Source organism: Hemitrygon akajei, chromosome 3, assembly GCF_048418815.1.
Source record: "Hemitrygon akajei chromosome 3, sHemAka1.3, whole genome shotgun sequence".
In the NCBI taxonomy this organism is placed as follows: Eukaryota; Metazoa; Chordata; class Chondrichthyes; order Myliobatiformes; family Dasyatidae; genus Hemitrygon; species Hemitrygon akajei.
The window spans coordinates 152,546,402-152,565,992 of record NC_133126.1 but is presented as its reverse complement, the minus strand read 5'-3'; the positions used below and the strand labels follow the sequence as shown (position 1 = coordinate 152,565,992).

General features: G+C 39.9%; 1 protein-coding gene and 1 long non-coding RNA gene across 2 annotated transcripts; one reads left to right on the top strand and one right to left on the bottom strand.

Annotated features, from left to right (window-relative positions):
• Window positions 1-74: 74 nt before the first annotated feature.
• LOC140725524 (uncharacterized) lies at window positions 75-14,420 on the top strand. Its single transcript, XR_012098368.1, has 2 exons — window positions 75-360; window positions 14,175-14,420. It is a non-coding gene; the product is annotated as an uncharacterized lncRNA (long non-coding RNA).
• LOC140725523 (THAP domain-containing protein 5-like) lies at window positions 13,238-19,591 on the bottom strand. Its single transcript, XM_073041084.1, has 3 exons — window positions 19,128-19,591; window positions 15,128-15,317; window positions 13,238-14,499 (listed from the first exon to the last, which is right to left on the bottom strand). The coding sequence occupies exons 1-3, from the start codon at window positions 19,196-19,198 to the stop codon at window positions 13,543-13,545; spliced, it is 1,218 nt and encodes a 405-aa protein (XP_072897185.1). The 5' UTR covers window positions 19,199-19,591; the 3' UTR covers window positions 13,238-13,542.

The following is a 19,591-nucleotide window of genomic DNA, read 5'->3' as shown; positions in this document are numbered from 1 at the left end:
TTGGGTACAACGATGGTAAATCCGACTGACCGGCCCTTCGCTGCCCTCCAGTGGTAAATACAGGGTAAGAAAAATAGCGAATAGTCTGTGGAAATCTAATGGGAACACTGTAAATTCGGTGTACAGATTTTCATTTTAGTTTGCCAGAAGTTAGTTGATCTTCTGGTACATCCAGGTGTGTGCAAGGGAACGCTGTTAATTGGCACAATCCAAATCGAAGGAGTACATGCTAAGGATGGTATTGAAACGTGGCGCAGGTAACACAAAGGCTTTGTGGGGAAGAACAGTCGTCTCTCTATCATTAGTCATTGAAGGAATAAGTTATGTAGAATCCTCTCAAAGTCCGGGACACCGCAAAAGGTACATGAATGAGAATTGTGGTCTGTACATAAAGTGTGCTAACACGATCAAGGTATTGAATTGATAGTATTATGTATGTACAGTACAGTATAGACTGAATGGCACTGGGTGTAAAGGAAAGCATACTTTTTTGTATTTCTTATATAATTTGTTTTTGAAATTTAAAACTATTTGTGCAGGGATCTAAACAGGTGCAATAAAAGAGACTGTCGTCCAGATTACAACACCTGCAAATAATCTGCAAAGCGAGCAGCAGGAGAAAGGGAACGGTTGGCGTTTCATGTCAAAACCCTACATCACCTCAGACTCCTGTGTCATCTTTCCACTTCTTTTTATACCAGCCACCCCGTCTCTCCACTCTGTCCTGAGGTAGTTTTTCACTTCCCGCCAAAACGTTAACAATTCTCCATCACCCCTCCACCCCTGTACTTCTTACCCTGCTGAGTTCATCCAGGAGATTATTGTTCCAAATATATTTGGTATTATTGAATCAAGAGTGCAGGAGGACCAAAGATGTGGTATTAATTATTTAGGATGTGCAAAAATGAAAAATAAGGCAAGATTGATATATAAAAACACTGATAAAGTAGTGATGGGCATTTGTCAGATATTACAAAATATGAATATAGCTAAGAAATTTCTTCGAGCAGAAAAACCCTAGCAACTGCAAAGCCAGAACAACAATCCTCAAGAAATTAGAGATGAGTCAAAAGTAAAACAATTGTTATAATGGGTGACTTTAAACTACACCTGGGCTGGGCTAACTAAGATAAACAATTCAGAGGAGGAATTTCTGGAGTGTATATAATGTGGTTTTCAGCATCAATACAACCAGTAGCCAATCAGAGAGCAGGCCAATTTGAACTGGGTTCTGTTCAATGAGGATGGATAAATGAATAATCTCGTTGCCAGAGGCTCCTTGGGCAGAAGTAATCATAATACAATAGAATTCTTCAGTAAAATGGAGAGTGATGTAGTTGGTTCTAAGTCAAGAGTCTTGAATCTAAAAAGAAACCACCATGGTATGAGGCAAAAGTTTGCTAAGTTAGGAAGAGAAACATTACTTGTGAGACTGGTGGTAGCTTGGCAATGGCAAATGTTTAAGGAGACAATAGGTGAAAATCATCAAATGTTCATTCTTGTCTGTCGGAAAATAAATGAAGATGTTCAGTAGTGGCTAATAAGGGAACCTTTGAATAGAATGGGTACCAAGCAAGAAAATGGGCCTGAAATAGCAAAGAAAGAAGTTTGGAACTCAGGAAAAGGGTACCATGGTATTAATTTCATGAAAATAGTATGAGCTAGAAGGAAAGTACTAAATGTAAAAGATTTTAAAAAGTGGTGAATATTAACATAGGCATAAATAGGAACAAAGAGAACTCAAACAAATTGGATAAATACTTTGCTCTCATCAGGGACACAAAACCCTCTCAAAAATGGTCCAGAATGCATGAACATTGAGCAGGAAGAACTGAAGAAAATCAGTATTAGTTCAGAAATGGCGTTAAAGAAATTAATGGCATTGGAACACAATAAATTCTGTATCACACAACTTTAGGGCAAGGCCACTGAAATAGTGGATGCTTTGGTAGTCGTTTTCAATACTTCTGGAACTAAGTTCCTTCTGTTTGGAAGGAACTTAGGAAGAAGCTAACACTACTTCACAGTTTAATTAAGCTGGAGTTAGTTTGACTTTAGTATTGGGGGTAATGCCAATGTTCATTAATGAAGATATACTAGAATATTTGGTAAACTGATAGAATCAGTCAGTCGGCATGAATTTATGAAAGAAAAATTATGCCTGAAATTTTTGAGGTGTCAGGTCTCCCAGTGGGAGAGCATTTTGGAGGCAGTGATCACAATTCTATCTCCTTTACCATAGCATTGGAGAGGGATAGGAACAGACAAGTTAGGGAAACGTTTAATTGGACTAAGGGGAAATATGAGGCTATCAGGCAGGAACTTAGAAGCATAAATTGGAAACAGATGTTCTCAAGGAAATGTACGGAAGAAATGTGGCAAATATTCAGGGGATATTTGCATGGGGTTCTGAGTAGGTATGTTCCAATGAAACATGGAAAGGATGGTAGGGTACAAGATCCGTGATGTACAAAGGCTGTTGTAAATCTAGTCACAGAGAAGAGTTTATGAAAGGTTCAAAAAAACTAGGTAATGATAGGAATCTAGAAGATTAAAAGGATAGCTGGAAGGAGCTTAAGAATGAAATTCGGAGAGCCAGAAGGGGCCATGAGAAGGCCTTGGCGGGCAGAATTAAGGAAAACCCCAAGGCATTCTACAAGTATGTGAAGAGCAAGAGGATAAGACGGGAGAGAATAGGACCAATCAAGTGTGACAGTGAAAAAATGTGTATGGAACTGGAGGAGATGGCAGAGGTACTTAATGAACACTTTGCTTCGGTATTCACTACGGAAAAGGATCTTGATGACTGTAGGGATGACTTGCAGTGGACTGAAAAGCTTGAGCATGTAGATATTAAGAAAGAGGATGTGCTGGAGCTTTTGGAAAGCATCAAGTTGGATAAGTCACTGGGACCAGACGGGATGTGCCCCAGGCTACTCTGGAAAGCAAGGGAGGAGATTGCTGAGCCTCTGACAATGATCTTTGCATCATCAATGAGGATGGGGGAGGTTCTGGAGGATTGGAGGGCTGCGGATGTTGTTCCCTTATTCAAGAAAGGAAGTAGGGATAGCCCAGGAAATTATAGGCCAGTGAGTCTCACTTCAGTGGTTGGTAAGTTGATGGAGAAGATCCTGAGAGGCAGGATTTATGAACATTAGGAGAGGCATAATATGATTAGGAATAGTCAGCATGGTTTTGTCAAAGACAGGTCATACCTTACAAGTCTGATTGAATTTTTTGAGGGTGTGACTAAACACATTGATGAAGGTAGAGCCGTAGATATAGTGTATATGGATTTTAACAAGGTATTTGATAAGGTACCCCATGCAAGGCTTATTGAGAAAGTAAGGAGGCATGGGATCCAAGGGGACATTGCTTTGTGGATCCAGAACTGGCTTGCCCACAGAAGGCAAAGAGTGGTTGTGGACGGGTCATATTCTGCATGGAGGCTGGTGACAAGTCGTGTGCATCAGGGATCTGTTCTGGGACCCCTACTCTTTGTGATTTTTATAAATGACCTGGATAAGGAAGTGGAGGGATGGGTTAGTAAACTTGCTGATGACACAAAGTTTAGGGGTGTTGTGGATCATGTGGAGGACTGTCAGAGGTTACAACAGGACATTGACAGGATGCAAAACTGGGCTGAGAAGTGGTATATGGAGTTTAACCCAGATAAGTGTGAGGTGAATTTAAAAAGCAAACATGAGGAAATCCGCAGATGCTGGAAATTCAAGCTGCCTGGCCTGCTGCATTCCACCAGCATTTTGTGTGTGTTGTGTGAGATGGTTCATTTTGGTAAGTCAAATATAATGGCAGAATATAGTATTAATGGTAAGACTCTTGACAGTGTGGAGGATCAGAGGGATCTTGGGGTCCGAGTCCATAGGACACTCAAAGCTGCTACGCAGGTTGACTCTGGTTAAGAAGGTATACGGTGCATTGGCCTTCATCAATCATGGGATTGAGTTTAAGAGCCAAGAGGTAATGCTGCAGCTATATCGGACCCTGGTCAGACCCCCCTTGGAGTACTGTGCTCAATTCTGGTCGCCTCACTACAGGAAGGACGTGGAAACCATAGAAAGGGTGCAGAAGAGATTTACAAGGCTGTTGCCTGGATTGGGGAGCATGCCTTATGAGAATAGGTTAAGTGAACTCGGCCTTTCCTCCTTGGAGCGACAGAGGATGAGAGGTGTACAAGATAATGAGAGGCATTGATCGTGTGGATAGTCAGAGGCTTTTTCCCAGGGCTTAAGTGGCTAGCACGAGAGGGTATAGTTTTAAGGTGCTTGGAAGTAGGTACAGAGGAGATATCAAGGGTAAGTTGTTTTTTATTTTTACACAGAGAGCAGTGTGTGCATGGAATGGGCTGCTGGTGGCAGTGGTGGAGTTGGAAATGATAGGGTCTTTTAAGAGACTCCTGGATGGCTTCTTGGAGCTTAGAAAAATAGAGGGCTATGGGTAAAGCCTAGATGGTTCTAAGGTAGGGACATGTTCGGCGCAGCTTTGTGGGCCAAAGGACCTATATTGTGCTGTAGGTTTCCTATGTAACCAGTAGAGTGAATGGATGATCTGGATGGGAGTGCACCTGGATAGTGAGTAAACAGTGCAGAGTGGATAAATGAGGTGGCAAAATCAACAAGGCAAATTACTTGAACAGTAACAGATCAGGAAAAGAGAATAACAATACCTCAATGTATGCATACATCAGTTATGATTGTAACCTACATGTGCATCAGATATTGTAAGTTGGCTTGGATTTGAGTACACAGAGACTTCTTATTTTGGTCTAATAACTTTTATACTTTGTGCGCAGTTTGGATCTCCTTATCTGCAAGAGGAGAAATATTCTTGCAATCGAGGGAGAGCAGCAGAGTGATTTTTAGTATGGCATAAGTAACAATATTGAAATTAACTGGGATGATTGGGTTTATGTTCACTAGTGTTCAGAAGAATCAGGGGGAAAAAAAACTTTTAAAACCCTTTAAGGCCATAGACGTAAGAGCAGAACAAGGCCATTTGGCCCATCCAGTCTACTCTGTCATTTCATCATAGCTGATTTATTTTCCTCTAGCTAAATAAATTTCTCCTCATCTCTGTTATAAAGTGATGTCCTTCTATTCTGAGGCTGTGCCCTCTGGTCCTAGACACTATTTAAAACATTCTCTCTTGGTCCACTCTGTTTCATCCATTCAACATTCAGTAGGTTTCAATAAGAACCCCATCATTCTTCTAATCTTAAGCAAGTACAGACCCAAAGCCATGAAACGCACCCCATACATTAACCTTTTCATTCCTGAGATCACCATTGTCATAAACCTCCTCTGGACCCTCTCCAATGCCAGTTACATGCCTCTTTAGATATGGGGCCTAAATCTGCTCAAAATACACCATATGTGATCTGACCAATGCTTTATAAAGCATCAGGTTTAGATCCTTTCTTTTATATTCTAGTCCTCCATAGACGAATGCTAACATTGCATTTACCTTCCTTACTACCAACTCAACCTGTAAGTTAACCTTTAAAGAACCCTGCACAGGGATTCCCAAGTGCCTTTGCAATTTCTATTTCAGAATTTGCTCCATTTAGAAAATAGTCTATACCTTTAGTCCTTGTACTAATGTGCATGATCATACACTTCCCCACACTGTATTCCATCTCCCACTTCTATTCCATCCAAGTCCTTTTGCAGATGACTTGCTTCCTCAACACTACTTGCTCCTCCACTAATCATTGTATCATCCACAAACGTAGCCAATTTGCCATCAATTCTATCATCCAGATTAAGATATAATGTGAAAAACAGCAGTCCCAATACCGACCCCTGTGGAACAGTCACAGGCAACAACTAGAAACTAAGTCCCCTCCATTCCAACTCTCTGCCTCCTGCTAGTCAGCCAATCTTCTGTCCAATCTAGCATCTTTCTTGTAACAGCATAGGTTCTTATCTTGATGAGCAGCCTTGTGTGTGGCACTTTGTCAAAGGACTTCTGAAAATCCAAGTAAACAATATCCACTTTGTCTATCCTGTCTCTTATTTCCTCAAAGAATTTCAACAGGTTTGTCAGGGACAATTTCCTTTGAAGGAAACCATGCTGAATTCAGCATATTTTATCCTGTGCCTCATAGCTCTCATCCTTAATAATGGACTCCAACACCTTGCCAACCACTGAAGTCAGGCTAACTGGCCCATAATTTCTTGATTTTTGTCTCCATTCCTTTTTAAAGAATGGATAGACATTTGCAATTTTCCAGTCTTCTGGAACTATTCCAGAATCTCTTCATAACCCCAGAGTGCAGTTAATATCTAGTCCAGGTGAATTATCAACCTTCAGGCCTTTCAGCTTCCCAGGCACTTTTTCCTTCGTAATAGCAACAATCACTTCTTCCCCCGACACTTGAATTTCTGGCATGCTGCTGGCGTCTTCCATGGAGAAGAATGACACAAAATATTTATTCAATTCATTTGCCATTTCTTTGTTCCTCTTTACTACTCTCCACTGTAATTTTCCAATGGTTCAATATCCACTCTTGTCTCTTTTGCTTTGCAGTATATATAACCATATAGCAATTACAGCACAGAAACAGGCCATCTCGGCTCTTCTAGTCCGTGCCAAATGCTTACTCTCAGCTAGTCCCACTGACCCGCACTCAGCCCATAACCCTCCATTCCTTTCCTGTCCATATACCTATCCAATTTTACTTTAAATGACAATACCAAACCTGCCTCTACTACTTCTACTGGAAACTCGTTCCACACAGCTACTACTCTCTGAGTAAAGAAATTCCCCCTCGTGTTACCCTTAAACTTTTGCCCCCTAACTTTCAACTCATGTCCTCTTGTTTGAATCTCCCCTACTCTCAATGGAAAAAGCCTATCCACATCAACTCTATCTATCCCCCTCATAATTTTAAATACCTCTATCAAGTCCCCCCTCAACCTTCTACGCTCCAAAGAATAAAGACCTAACTTATTCAACCTTTCCCTGTAATTTAGGTGCTGAAACCCAGGTAACATTCTAGTAAATCTTCTCTGTACTCTCTCTATTTTGTTGACATCTTTCCTATAATTCGGTGACCAGAACTGTACACAATACTCCAAATTCGGCCTTATCAGTGCCTTGTACAATTTTAACATTACATCCCAACTTTTACACTCAGTGCTCTAATTTATAAAGGCCAACATACCAAAAGCTTTCTTCACCACCCTATCCACATGAGATTCCACCTTCAGGGAACTATGCACCATTATTCCTAGATCACTCTGTTCTACTGCATTCTTCAATGCCCTACCATTTACCATGTATGTCCTATTTGGATTATTCCTACCAAAATGTAGCACCTCACACTTATCAGCATTAAACTCCATCTGCCATCATTCAGCCCACTCTTCTAACTGGCCTAAATCTCTCTGCAAGCTTTGAAAACCTACTTCATTATCCACAACGCCACCTACCTTAGTATCATCTGCATACTTACTAATCCAATTTACCACCCCATCATTCAGATCATTAATGTATATGACAAACAACATTGGACCCTGAGGCACACCACTAGTCACCGGCCTCCAACCTGACAAACAGTTATCCACCACTACTCTTTGGCATCTCCCATCCAGCCACTGTTGAATCCATTTTACTACGTACTTCAATAATAATACCTAACGATTGAACCTTCCTAACTAACCTTCTGTGCGGAACCTTGTCAAATGCCTTATAGTCCATATAGACAACATCCACTGCTTTACCCTCGTCAACTTTCCTCGTAACCTCTTCAAAAAATTCAATAAGATTTGTCAAACATGACCTTCCACGCACAAATCCATGTTGACTGTTCCTAATCAGACCCTGCCTATCCAGATAATTATATATACCATCTCTAAGAATACTTTCCATTAATTTACTCACCACTGACGTCAAACTTACAGGCCTATAATTGCTAGGTTTACTCTTAGAACCCTTTTTAAACAATGGAACCACATGAGCAATATGCCAATCCTCCGGCACCATCCCCGTTTCTAATGACATTTGAAATATTTCTGTCAGAGCCCCTGCTATTTCTACACTTACTTCCCTCAAGGTCCTAGGGAATATCCTCTCAGGACCCGGAGATTTATCCACTTTTATATTCCTTAAAAGTGTCAGTACTTCCTGAAAAAAAGCTGATATATGAAAAAATGTCTGGAAAAAAAGCTCTTTGCCAGCTTAGCTTTATATTTTATTTTATCCCCCTTTATATTTTTTGATTTCCTTCTGTTGGTATTTAAAAGCTTCCTAATCCTTTAACCTCCCACTAATTTTTGCTATATTGTATGCCCCATCTTTTGCTTTTATGCTAACCTTGACTTCTCAACAGTGCGGTTTCCTCATCCTCTCTTTAGAATACTTCTTTGGGACAAATCAATCCAGACTTCTGAATTGCTCCTAGAAATTCCAGCCATTGTTGCTCTACCATCATCCCTGCTAGTGACCCCTTCCAATCAAATTTTGCGAGCCCCTCTGTAGTACCCTTTACTTCACTGTAATACTGATGCATCTTATCTTAGCTTCTCTTCCTGAAACTGCAAGGTGAATTTTATATTATGATCACTGCCTCCTAAGAATTCCTTTACCTTAAGCTCCCTAATCAAATATGGTTCATTACATAGCATCCAATCCAAAATTGCCTTTTCCCTAGTGGGCTCAACCAAAAGCTGCTCTAAAAAAAATAATTTTATAGGCATTCTACAAATTCCTTCTCTTGGGATCCAGTATCAACCCGTTTTTCCCAATCTACCTGCATATTGGGATCCATTGTAACATTGACCATTTTGCATGCCTGTTGCTCCTATATTCCATGACACAGCTGATGAAAGCAGTTATCTCATATCCCTCTTAATTACTTTGTCTGGTTGTACTGTTGTCTTTGGGGATTTTTGGACATCAACACCAAGGTCCCTCTATTCATCAGTACTTCCTGGGATCCTAAAGTTAATAGTGTTAATCTTAACCTCATGAATTTACCTGAAAATGACTCTTCTTAATATCATCACCACCACCAATTTTCATGTAATTTGTGAACTTGGTAAATATACCTACTACATTTATATCCAGAACAATATTGCATATAAACATAAACAAAGGTCCCAGCACCAGTCTTTATGGTGTTCCACTTTCATTTGCTTCAAAAAAATCCTTCACCTTCATCCATTTTGAATGTCTGTCAAAACCCCAGCAATCTCCTCCCTTGCCTTCTGTAGCAAACTGAAAAAAAATTATCTTGTCGCAGATATTTACCCACCTTGAAGACAAATAATACTTCCTTTTCAATGGTTATTTATTCTAAAGTTCCACCCTCCCAAATTCTCCACTCATAACATCCTTTAGCAATGCTTAAAACTTCCTCCTTACTGTCACATTCAAAGAACACATTGCATATTCACTGTTTTTCACCCCCTACCTACTTATATGTTCCACTACCCTGATAGCGAGCAAGTCCAGAACAAGAATTGCAGCCTGGGGATATGGACTAAACCTGTCAGGATTCAGATGGGATGAATTTCCTTCAAAGAGGCTTGAACCTTTGGAATTTTCAACTGCAAAAGGCAAATGAGGCAAAAAATGCTAAAAAAAATTCAGTAGATAGGGTTCTTACGGCTAAAGGTTAAGAACCGGGCTGAATTTGGATGATCAGCCATGTGAAACTGAATGGCTTACTCACTTTACAATTTTTCTACTTCTGTGCTTTCTTCAACCTTGCAATGCCCAAAGACCCATTGCCATGACATCCAACTGATTTAATGGTAAGCATCTTTGAAGTTCCAAACTGGCACTGTCACTATTGACAGTTTCCATAAGGGTTTCAAAAACTACTTGCCCTATTTTATTTCACTAGTTGATTTTTCTTGGCTTTTATCTCACTTGGAACTCAGTATTTAATGTCAGTAGGATCAGTAAGAATGTGATGGGAAGCTTTCTTAAATAACTACTGCATTCCATTTACACTGAAGCAGCACTTAAAGTGAACATCATTAGTTATAGTCTGAACAGGGCACCAGTTAAGAATGTTGTCTTTGTGGTCCAGGCAGAAAGATGGATTTGAAATAAGGATCAGCCTTAGTTCTTTTGGACAATGTGAAGATGTCAAAAATCTAAATCTGCCTCTCTTCCTTTTGTGTTCATAGAAGTGTCTGTTTTGTATCCAGGCCTATCAATGGAAATTTAAGCAGGTGCACTACTTTATACAGTTTAAAATTAAAAATAATGATAGGTCTACTACATTGGCCATTGAATTAGTTCTGTTTTAGTCTATGCAAAGCTGAAATGTTGTCAACAACTTTTACTGAGATAGTTTACATCTTTAAAATATACACAGAAACAAAATCTCTATTTTCCCTTGCACCACCATTTGCAAAAGATGAAACAATCGTGGAAATGATCTATTTCCTGGCTGTAAGAACTCAAAATCCTTTTTAGAAGGTTCCTCAATTTACAAACGTTCAGAGCCATACAGCATGGGAACAGGCTCTTCAGCCCACCAATTTGATACCAGCCATAAGCACCTACTTACATAACTCCTAAATTACCCTTCTCCCCATATTTCCATAAATGCTCTCAGATTCTACCACTCACCAGAGACAATTCACAGTGGTCAAAAACATAACAACATGTGCATCTTTGGATCTGGGAGGAAATAGAACACAGAGGAAGCCAATGTGGTAACTGGGAAAATGTGCTATCTCCATGCAGACACCATTAGTGATCAGTAATAAATCTGATCAAGTCACTGGAGTAGCAACACAGCAGCTCATCTGACTGTACTACTGTATGCTTATTTTTTAATGTTCATTAGAGTATCATTATAACTGAGATATGTATGCCAAAGAGTTAATGTGTCACACCTCCAGGCACATTGTGCAAGACTCCACCATAATATATTAATCCTACCTTTTTAACTTACAAAATTCCGTTTAACAAGATTATTGCAGAATGACACTTTTCTACCTATTATTTCACAATAGTAACTTGTATGGATTGAGACAAATGAGTGTGCCTCATAATTAATGGACAGCATCATCCTTACCCGTTAAATAAATTAGTTTACTGATTCACCTCTGGCTTCAGCTCACCAAGTGCTGGTTAGATCCATGTTCAGAGAGATCGAAGAAAACATGAAGAAAATATTCAGTTCAGGCACATAAAAGGCAGAGTAAATCAACTCCAAAAAAATTGATGTGGAATTTCATAGAGACTGCAGCTACTAAAATCAAAAGCCAAACAATAATTTTAACAGGAGTGCAACATTCTTTGTTTAACACACAAGTATCTGTCTTATCAGAATCTGTTTTGAGTTAACCTTATGAACTTTAATCACACCTATCAAGATAATGTTTGAAAAGTCATGTATGAAAATAACATTACATTCAGATGTTCATGTTACAACAGTGGCATGGCTTAGAAGCAGTAGCATTAATCAACAATACACAAACTACTGTCAGTTAGAACTCTAGCCCTGGCACTCAACCAGAATTTGCAGATCAAATTGCAATCCAGCTACAGACCATTTCAATTACATGAAACAGTTTGCATTTACTGATTTGTTCTGCTCACAAGGAGAGATGAATTACTTCAGTTATTCTGAATTAAATTGAAATGTCATGAACCTGTTCAGACCTTCCATTGAAAACAGCAATGATGTAAAAGAATCCTCTTTGCAACTTACTTGGAACTACAGCAGGGAATCAGCAACAAAACTGGAAAGAACATTACTGATTAAATTTACTATTCCCGACACATATATCTCTGGAGAAAAATCTGTTTAAACATGAAGGATTGACGGCCACTGTAAACAATTTCCTAATCTGCTAATTCAGGCGATGTCAGTCTTTGCTCCAAAGTTGCTAGTTGTCATCAGTTCTGCTCTTGGAAAAGTAACCAGGTGTGATACAGGGATACTATTCAATGGAAAGCCATACATGCAGTGGTAAACCAATTGCGTACAACTAATCAAATCTGAGTCACCTAAGGAGTCACAAGATGAATTATAAATTTAAAGTCTGAATATTACAGTGTTTTAAAATCCTTACAGGTAGCATGCAAGAATTTGAAACTAATACCATGATTCCAAGAAGCTTTGATATATTTTTGGAATATTGTCATTATTAGTGAAAATTCTTGACTATGCAATGTAGAATTTAAAGCGTAAGTGTGGCATTCCTTGTTTACAGCAAGCAAAAGATGGACTTTCATTGGATTTTTTTCCAATTTAAGATACAGTGTGGAATAGGCCTTTTCAGCCCAGTAATCCCCGATTTAATCCTAGCCAATCACAGGAAAATTTACAATGACCAATTAACCTAGCAACTGGTCATCTTTGGACTGTGGGAGGAAACCCATGCGGTCACAAGGAGAATGTACAAACTCCTTACAGGCAGCAGCGGGAATTTTTACAAGAATGGTGGACATCATCCAGATAGGATTCATCCCTTTTGTAAAAGCAGGAAAGGTTTTAGTTTTCATAGAGGTGCAGGTCAGAGCTATGAAAACAACATAAACTAGATTAAAAAGAAGTGATTTTTCTTTAGATAGGATAATTAAAGGTGATTGATTATCAAATGGGAAGTAATGAATATAGACCCAAACAAATTGATTATTCTTGTTAAAATTTCAGAAACCCTGGAACTCAAAGATTAAGATGGGAATGCCATAAGGAGTTAGCAAGGAAGCCTCCTGATATTAAATTAAGGCAATTTTGAATTGGTCTATGGAAAAAAAACCTTTGAGACTTTTTAACCAAAATGTATTACTCTTTTTTTCCCCTCAAAAGTAGAAACCCATCATTGGGCTAATGAGAATGGCAACATTAATATTCTGTAACAGATACTGGTATTTTATATCTGACTTACTGAGATTAAAAATAACAGTTCTGCAAGATATGTTGGTATTGGAGTTGAAACACTAACAATAATTTTTAAGGGAATAAATGAGAGGTACAAATGGAGACCAGTTTCTGCACATTTCTAGCCAAGCCATTCCCTGCTCATAACAAGAAGAGTTCTAACAAAATAAAAGCTCAGCACCCAGTAATTGAAATTTGAATGTTTCTAGCTCACCAATGTGGATAGCTGCATTTTAGAATACAAATACACTCCAAGCAAACTTGAAAACTAGCTTGTGGATCCAGCAGAGTAATTCAAAATGAAATAGACAATTTTCAACAACCACCATCACCCCTCCCAACACAGAAAACCTGATACACAACTGTGAAACCAGGTTGAACAATTTATTGAATTGTGTCACAGGGCACTGCATGAAACAAAATCTTGTAAGACAATAATCAAGCCCTGCCAGCAAAATTACATTGCAGCTTTCAATTCATTAACGTATTGCAACACACACACCAACTTCAGAAGCTACTATGACTTAACGTTAGTGAAATATAGCAAACTTCCACTCATTAAAGAATTTTAGAGAACTTTTTTTTAAAAAGAACTTTTCATCCATTTGTCCTCCATAGAGCCCAACCTTTTCTGCAACTGGACTTATTCAAACAGCAGCCCCCATTTATTACAATACATTAGTATTCCATAAATCATCAGTTTTATTTTCTCTCAGCTCATTGATAATTTTGGTAAGACTGTCTATTTTCTGCTCTTTTCTCTTCAATTTTTGTTGAAGTACTCTAAACCTTTGCCGATGTTCTTCATTCTTCTTCCTTTCCCAGGCAAGTTTCTTTTCTAAAGTTCTCCTGATGGTATCGGGACAAGGGCTCATAAAGTAACTGTGATCTTGAGGAAATGTCATTCCTGACAAATCTTGGTCACCCTGAGAAGAAAGCACATTCTCAGCGGAACACTGCAATTCTTCCGAAGGCTGGACTGCGGGGGTTAGATGATGAGTCTGTGTTTCTGGGATAAGTACTTCTGTAGATATCCAAGTTGTTTCTTCTGGTATTATTACTCTGTCAGCTGCTTGATCAGCAGATGATGTGAATAAACATGGCAACACATCAGCAGATACATCCACCGAATCTACAAGTGTGGTACATGTATCCGATTGTACTTCAGGTCTTGATAATACGTTAGCTGTCCAATGGAGTGCGTCTGAACACAGAACTGCAGCTGAATCTTGAGGTGCTGCCTCTGAATGACCTACAATTAATCCACCTGAAACTGATTCCATCTTTCCCTCTGTTGCAGATGTTTCAGTTTGTGCACTGCAGTTAAAGACAGCAAGAACCTGTGAAGATTCTCCTTCAGGCTTCAAAGGCATTTCCAATACTTGAGAGAATTCTGCTAAATTTAAGACAGCTGCTGCAGCTAGTTGAGCTAGTCGCCCTGAGTTGAGAGTGTCTGGTGTTAATGGAGACTGTTCATTTGTTACCTTATTTGGGCTGATTGTTTGACTTAATGTTTCATCAATTAAAGCAGGTTGTGAATTCAAAAGTGACATCTCCACATCTGAAGATTCCTTACGGTGTCCACCATAAGTCTTTACTTTATTTGACTTTCTGGAGCCTGTCGCCTGAAAAATAAGATCAGTGAAAATATTTGAATAAAAATAATTGATTTTACATTGTATGGTCCATCTTCGAAATAGTGTAAACACTCCAAATATTCCTCATGCATCGTTGAAGAAAATAACATGATCACTTTTCAAAGAACGCGAACAAGAATCAACAGTCCTGCCCTTCCCTTCATCCTCAAACTACGTACAAATGTGCACCTTTGTGCATCTCTGCATCATTTTAAGAAACCTCTCTCCTTTACACTCTTTGCTTCTGTAGCCAATTAGAATATAGCAATTCAGCATTCCCTTAAAAGATATCGTCTGAATTTCTTTTTGGGACAGCAGTAGTTAATGAAAATGGACCAGTATCTGGCTTTAGAGAGCAACTTCTTAACCATTTTACAAGTAACACGTATTTGTTACTCAACTACTTAAGATTAATTCTGTCAGAATTGACAGAAAATTAATCAAAATTTGATTTTAATATATGGAAGCCTAAAAAGTTAAGTATATGATTATTACCAGCCAATAAAAGACGTACTTGTAGCCACTTGGAAATACAGTACTTAAGAGTATATTGAAAATTTATACTTGATAAACATTACTAAAAATGATTTAACAATATAAATACTAGACACAATACCTTATTTTTAGGAGGTGGAAATATAGTTGGTACAGAGGAAAATTTCAAATGCCTTCTATCATTCCGCTCTTCAAAACACTCTTTTATGAAGTGATCACTGCAAAGAGTTGCCCTTGGTGATGGTGCCCAGTTTTCTCGTGCCACTGCTTTTAACCATTTTGCCATGAGGTCAGGTCTTGAAATGGGAAACCTACAACACAACCCAAAATAAGGCAGATCAATATGACATATCAAAAGTGGAATTTTAGATTCATATTGTTCTGAGTTGCCATATCTATCAAAACAAACCTCTGCATTTACCTATATAGTTGCCTATCAGCAATGACCTAATTGCGTTGAGGTGCCTTAAACTCATAATTAAATGAGTTCATCAGTTCAAGGATTTCAACAGAACAAGTTCAAGTCCAAAACTCAAAATTACCAATCATTACATCAGCAGTACTTTAGATATGAAAATTAATGCATTGCTGAGTCAGAAAATTTATCATATGGGGGAAGAAAACTAAAACAGAACTTGCACTGTGAATGGCAGAACTCTGGAAAGTGTTGTTGAATAGAAACAAACTGCAGTATAAAAGCATCATTCCCTGAATGTGATAACACAGATAGATAGGTTGGTGAAGGCGGCATATCAGGTACTTGCCTTAATTGAATGAAGCACTGAGTACAATGACTATGACATCATGTAACAGTTCCACAAAACATTAGTTAGGTTGCACTTGAATATTATGAACATTTCTGATTGATATGATGTAGGAAGAATGAGATTAAGCCAGGGAGGGTGCAAAAAAATTTAACAGGATGTTGCCCAGATTGTGTATGAGAAGATGAAAAGCCATGAGAAGATGGGGACAGATGACTTAATAGAGGGATATAGTTTCAGAGGCATGGATGGGGTATACCACCAGAGTCTGTTTCCCATGATAGGCCATCTAAAACTAGAGGGCTTATGTTTAAGGGGAAAGGAAGGTTTAAAAGGGATCTGAGGACCATGTTGTTCATACAAATTATTGTTGGTATCTGGAATAAGCTGCCAGTAACAACATTTAACTCATCTGGAGTTAACTCCAGTAACCAGATGCCAGTAACTCATCTGGAATGAGTTGGAACAGTAACAACATTTAAAAGGCATCAGTACAAGTACTTGACTGAGCAAAGGCATGTGGAAACAATGCAGGCATCTGCATTAATATTGACTGGCAACATGGTCGGTATGAACGTAGGGGTCAAAAGACCCATTTGTATGCTGTATAACTTGATAATTTTAATAAAATGCAGATCACCATATCCCCTACAGAAATACCATGGTTGATCTTCCCCATATTCCCATTACCCTCCCCCCCCCCCCAAGATTCAACCACTCACCTGCACAATGGGGAGCGTTTTTGGCTGTCAATCACCCTGGGATGGGGAGGAAACCAGAGGGACCCCCATGGGGCCACAGGAAGGACTCCACATAGACAGTACTGGAGCTCAGGATTAAACCAGAGTCTCTGGAGGTGTGAAGCAGCAGTTGTATCACCAGAACCACTGTGCAAGCATTCACACCGCCCATTTATCTCCCATTTGTAACATTATTTTGCTTATTACGAATTCCATGTGCATTTAGACAAAGTTCTTTTAATTTTGACTTAACTGGAGATATAGCCACACACTCATACAATATGTTCTGTCCCTTTATGACAGACTCTGGGTTGCATTAGAATTTTCATCTCATGAACACTCACCCCTCCACTCCACTTTATTTAAGCCTCATCAATATCTCTAGTTATTCCATTCATAAGGACACTAAGTCCCAGCCTACTCATATGGAAGCACATCCCAACAGAACAAGTCCCTCTTCCCTCAGAGCAGAGGCTCCCGACCTGCTTCTACTGACTCCTTCCTTAATGGTATTGATCCACAACAAAAACAGGTTGGGAACCCCCGCTTCAGAGCAACAATAATTGAAACTGATTTCTTGACCCTTTCTCAATTTATACAACTTTTCTTTCAAACCAATGAATAAAGAAGTTTTCCACTGCAAGAACACATTTTGCTGGGAAGAGACTGAGATGAATGGAACCTGTTCTGTATCTCTTCAGCAGTGATTCCTCAAGTCAACCAGCTGGAGCCTGGAGGTGCAAAATGACTGGATGTGGAATCATATTTTTATCCATGTAGTCAGTCAGATCCGTAAGGCCGTGTTGAATTGGATTCACTGCCGTAATGGGTAAATCATTCGGCAATCCACCACAACTTTTTAAAAAGCAATAAGATAAAGATATTAAATCTTGAAATCCAGTGACAGAACTTTTGCAAGGGAGGTTGCTCTAACTCTGTATCTTTCCACTTTCCCTAATAAAATACATATCTGGCAAAACCAGTGGTAACTGGATGCAACACACACAAAATGCTGGTGGAACACAGCAGGCCAGGCAGCATCTATAGGGAGAAGCGCTGTCGATGTTTCAGACCGAGACCCTTCGTCAGGACTAACTGAAAGGAGCGATACTAAGAGATTTGAAAATAGTGGGGGGGAGGGGGAAATGCGAAATGATAGAAGACCAGAGGGGATGGGATGAAGCTAAGAGCTGGAAAGGTGATTGGCGAAAGTGATACAGAGCTGGAGAAGGGAAAGGATCATGTGACGGGAGGCCTCGGGAGAAAGAAAGGGGGAGGGGGGGAGCACCAGAGGAAGATGGAGAACAGGCAGGGTGATGGGCAGAGAGAGAAAAAAAAAACAATATGTCAGGGATGGGGCAAGAAGGGAAGGAGGGGCATTAACGGAAATTAGAGGTCAATGTTCATGCCATTAGGTTGGAGGCTACCCAGCTGGTATATAAGGTGCTGTTCCTCCAACCTGAGTGTGGATTCATCTTGACAGTAGAGGAGGCCGTGGATAGACATATCGGAATGGGAATGGGACGTGGAATTTAAATGTGTGGACACTGGGAGATCCTGCTTTCTCTGGTGGACTGAGCGTAGGTGTTCAGCGAAACGGTCTCCCAGTCTGCGTTGGGTCTCACCAATATATAAAAGGCCACACCGGGAGCACTGGACGCAGTATACCACACCAGCCGACTCACAGGTGAAGTGTCACCTCACCTGGAAGGACTGTCTGGGGTCTTGAATGGTGGTGAGGGAGGAAGTGTAAGGGCAGGTGTAGCACTTGTTCCGTTTACAAGGATAAGTGTCAGGAGGGAGATCGGTGGGAAGGGATGGGGGGGGGGGCGCAAGTGGCCAAGGGAGTCGCGTAGGGAGCTTTTTCAGCGTAACAGTGTCCCAGTCTGTTCTCCATCTCCCTCTGGTGCTCCCCCCCCCCCCTTTCTTTCTCCCGAGGCCTCCCGTCCCATGATCCTTTCCTTTCTCCAGCTCTGTATCACTTTCGCCAATCACCTTTCCAGCTCTTAGCTTCATCTCACCCCCTCTGGTCTTCTCCTATCATTTCGCACATCCCCCCCCCCCCCCTACTTTCAAATCTCTTACTATCTTTCCTTTCAGTTAGTCCTGACAAAGGGTCTCTGCCTGAAACGTCGACAGTGCTTCTCCCTATAGATGCTGCCTGGCCTGCTGTGTTCCACCAGCATTTTGTGTGTGTTGCTTGAATTTCCAGCATCTGCAGATTTCCTCGTGTTTGGTAATTGGATGCAACTGTATTTTTGTATGAAAAGGTTATGTATCGATGCCAGAATATTACGTTTTTAAACAAACCGACTACATACAATCCCAATTAAAATTAATTTAACAAAGAACACATAATATCCACAGCAATGCGTAAAACTAGACAGTAACAGCATTGCAGAGATCACTGGTCAGAGGTCCTGTTTTCAAGAGCTGAAAAAAATTGCTTTTCTCGAGTAAGTACGATTGAAATCACCACCCAACTTCCCAAAGCACACAAAAGAACAGTATGCCTTTCAGACAAGGAAATAAAGCCAGGATTCATCAAGGCAGCTTTAATGAGGCCTAGAGGAGGATCAACCCCCCAAAACAGCGTTCTAGCAGTCTCACTGCATACCTGTGAAAAGTTATGCCGCTTCCTTTCTTGAAGCGGTTTTTACAGTCGAGCGCACTACACGAGACTGGCATCGTCCCGGGAAGCCGAATACAAGCCCGAATATTCAGCGCCCCGTTGCCTGCAAGAAAGATGGCGGACTGGGCGGCGGTGACGTCACCAGCAAGTCAGACTGGGATTGGATCTCGGTGAAATAATAAAAATATTCTGAATTTCCTGTCAGCGCTTGAAAGTTCAGTCGTAGATCGCATTGCATTAAGGCAAAAATGATTCTTTCAGCAGGAATTAAAACTGCCGTTTGTTTAACCAACACAAGAATTTTTTTCGTATGCACAAAGACGAAAGTTCGTAATCTTCAATTACGCAGCTCCCAAACAGCATTAATCAAAAACCACATTTGATTGCGTTTTCATTAACTGGATGATATTTTTGTATTCTGTATTACTTGCGTAACTATTCCTTCCGGT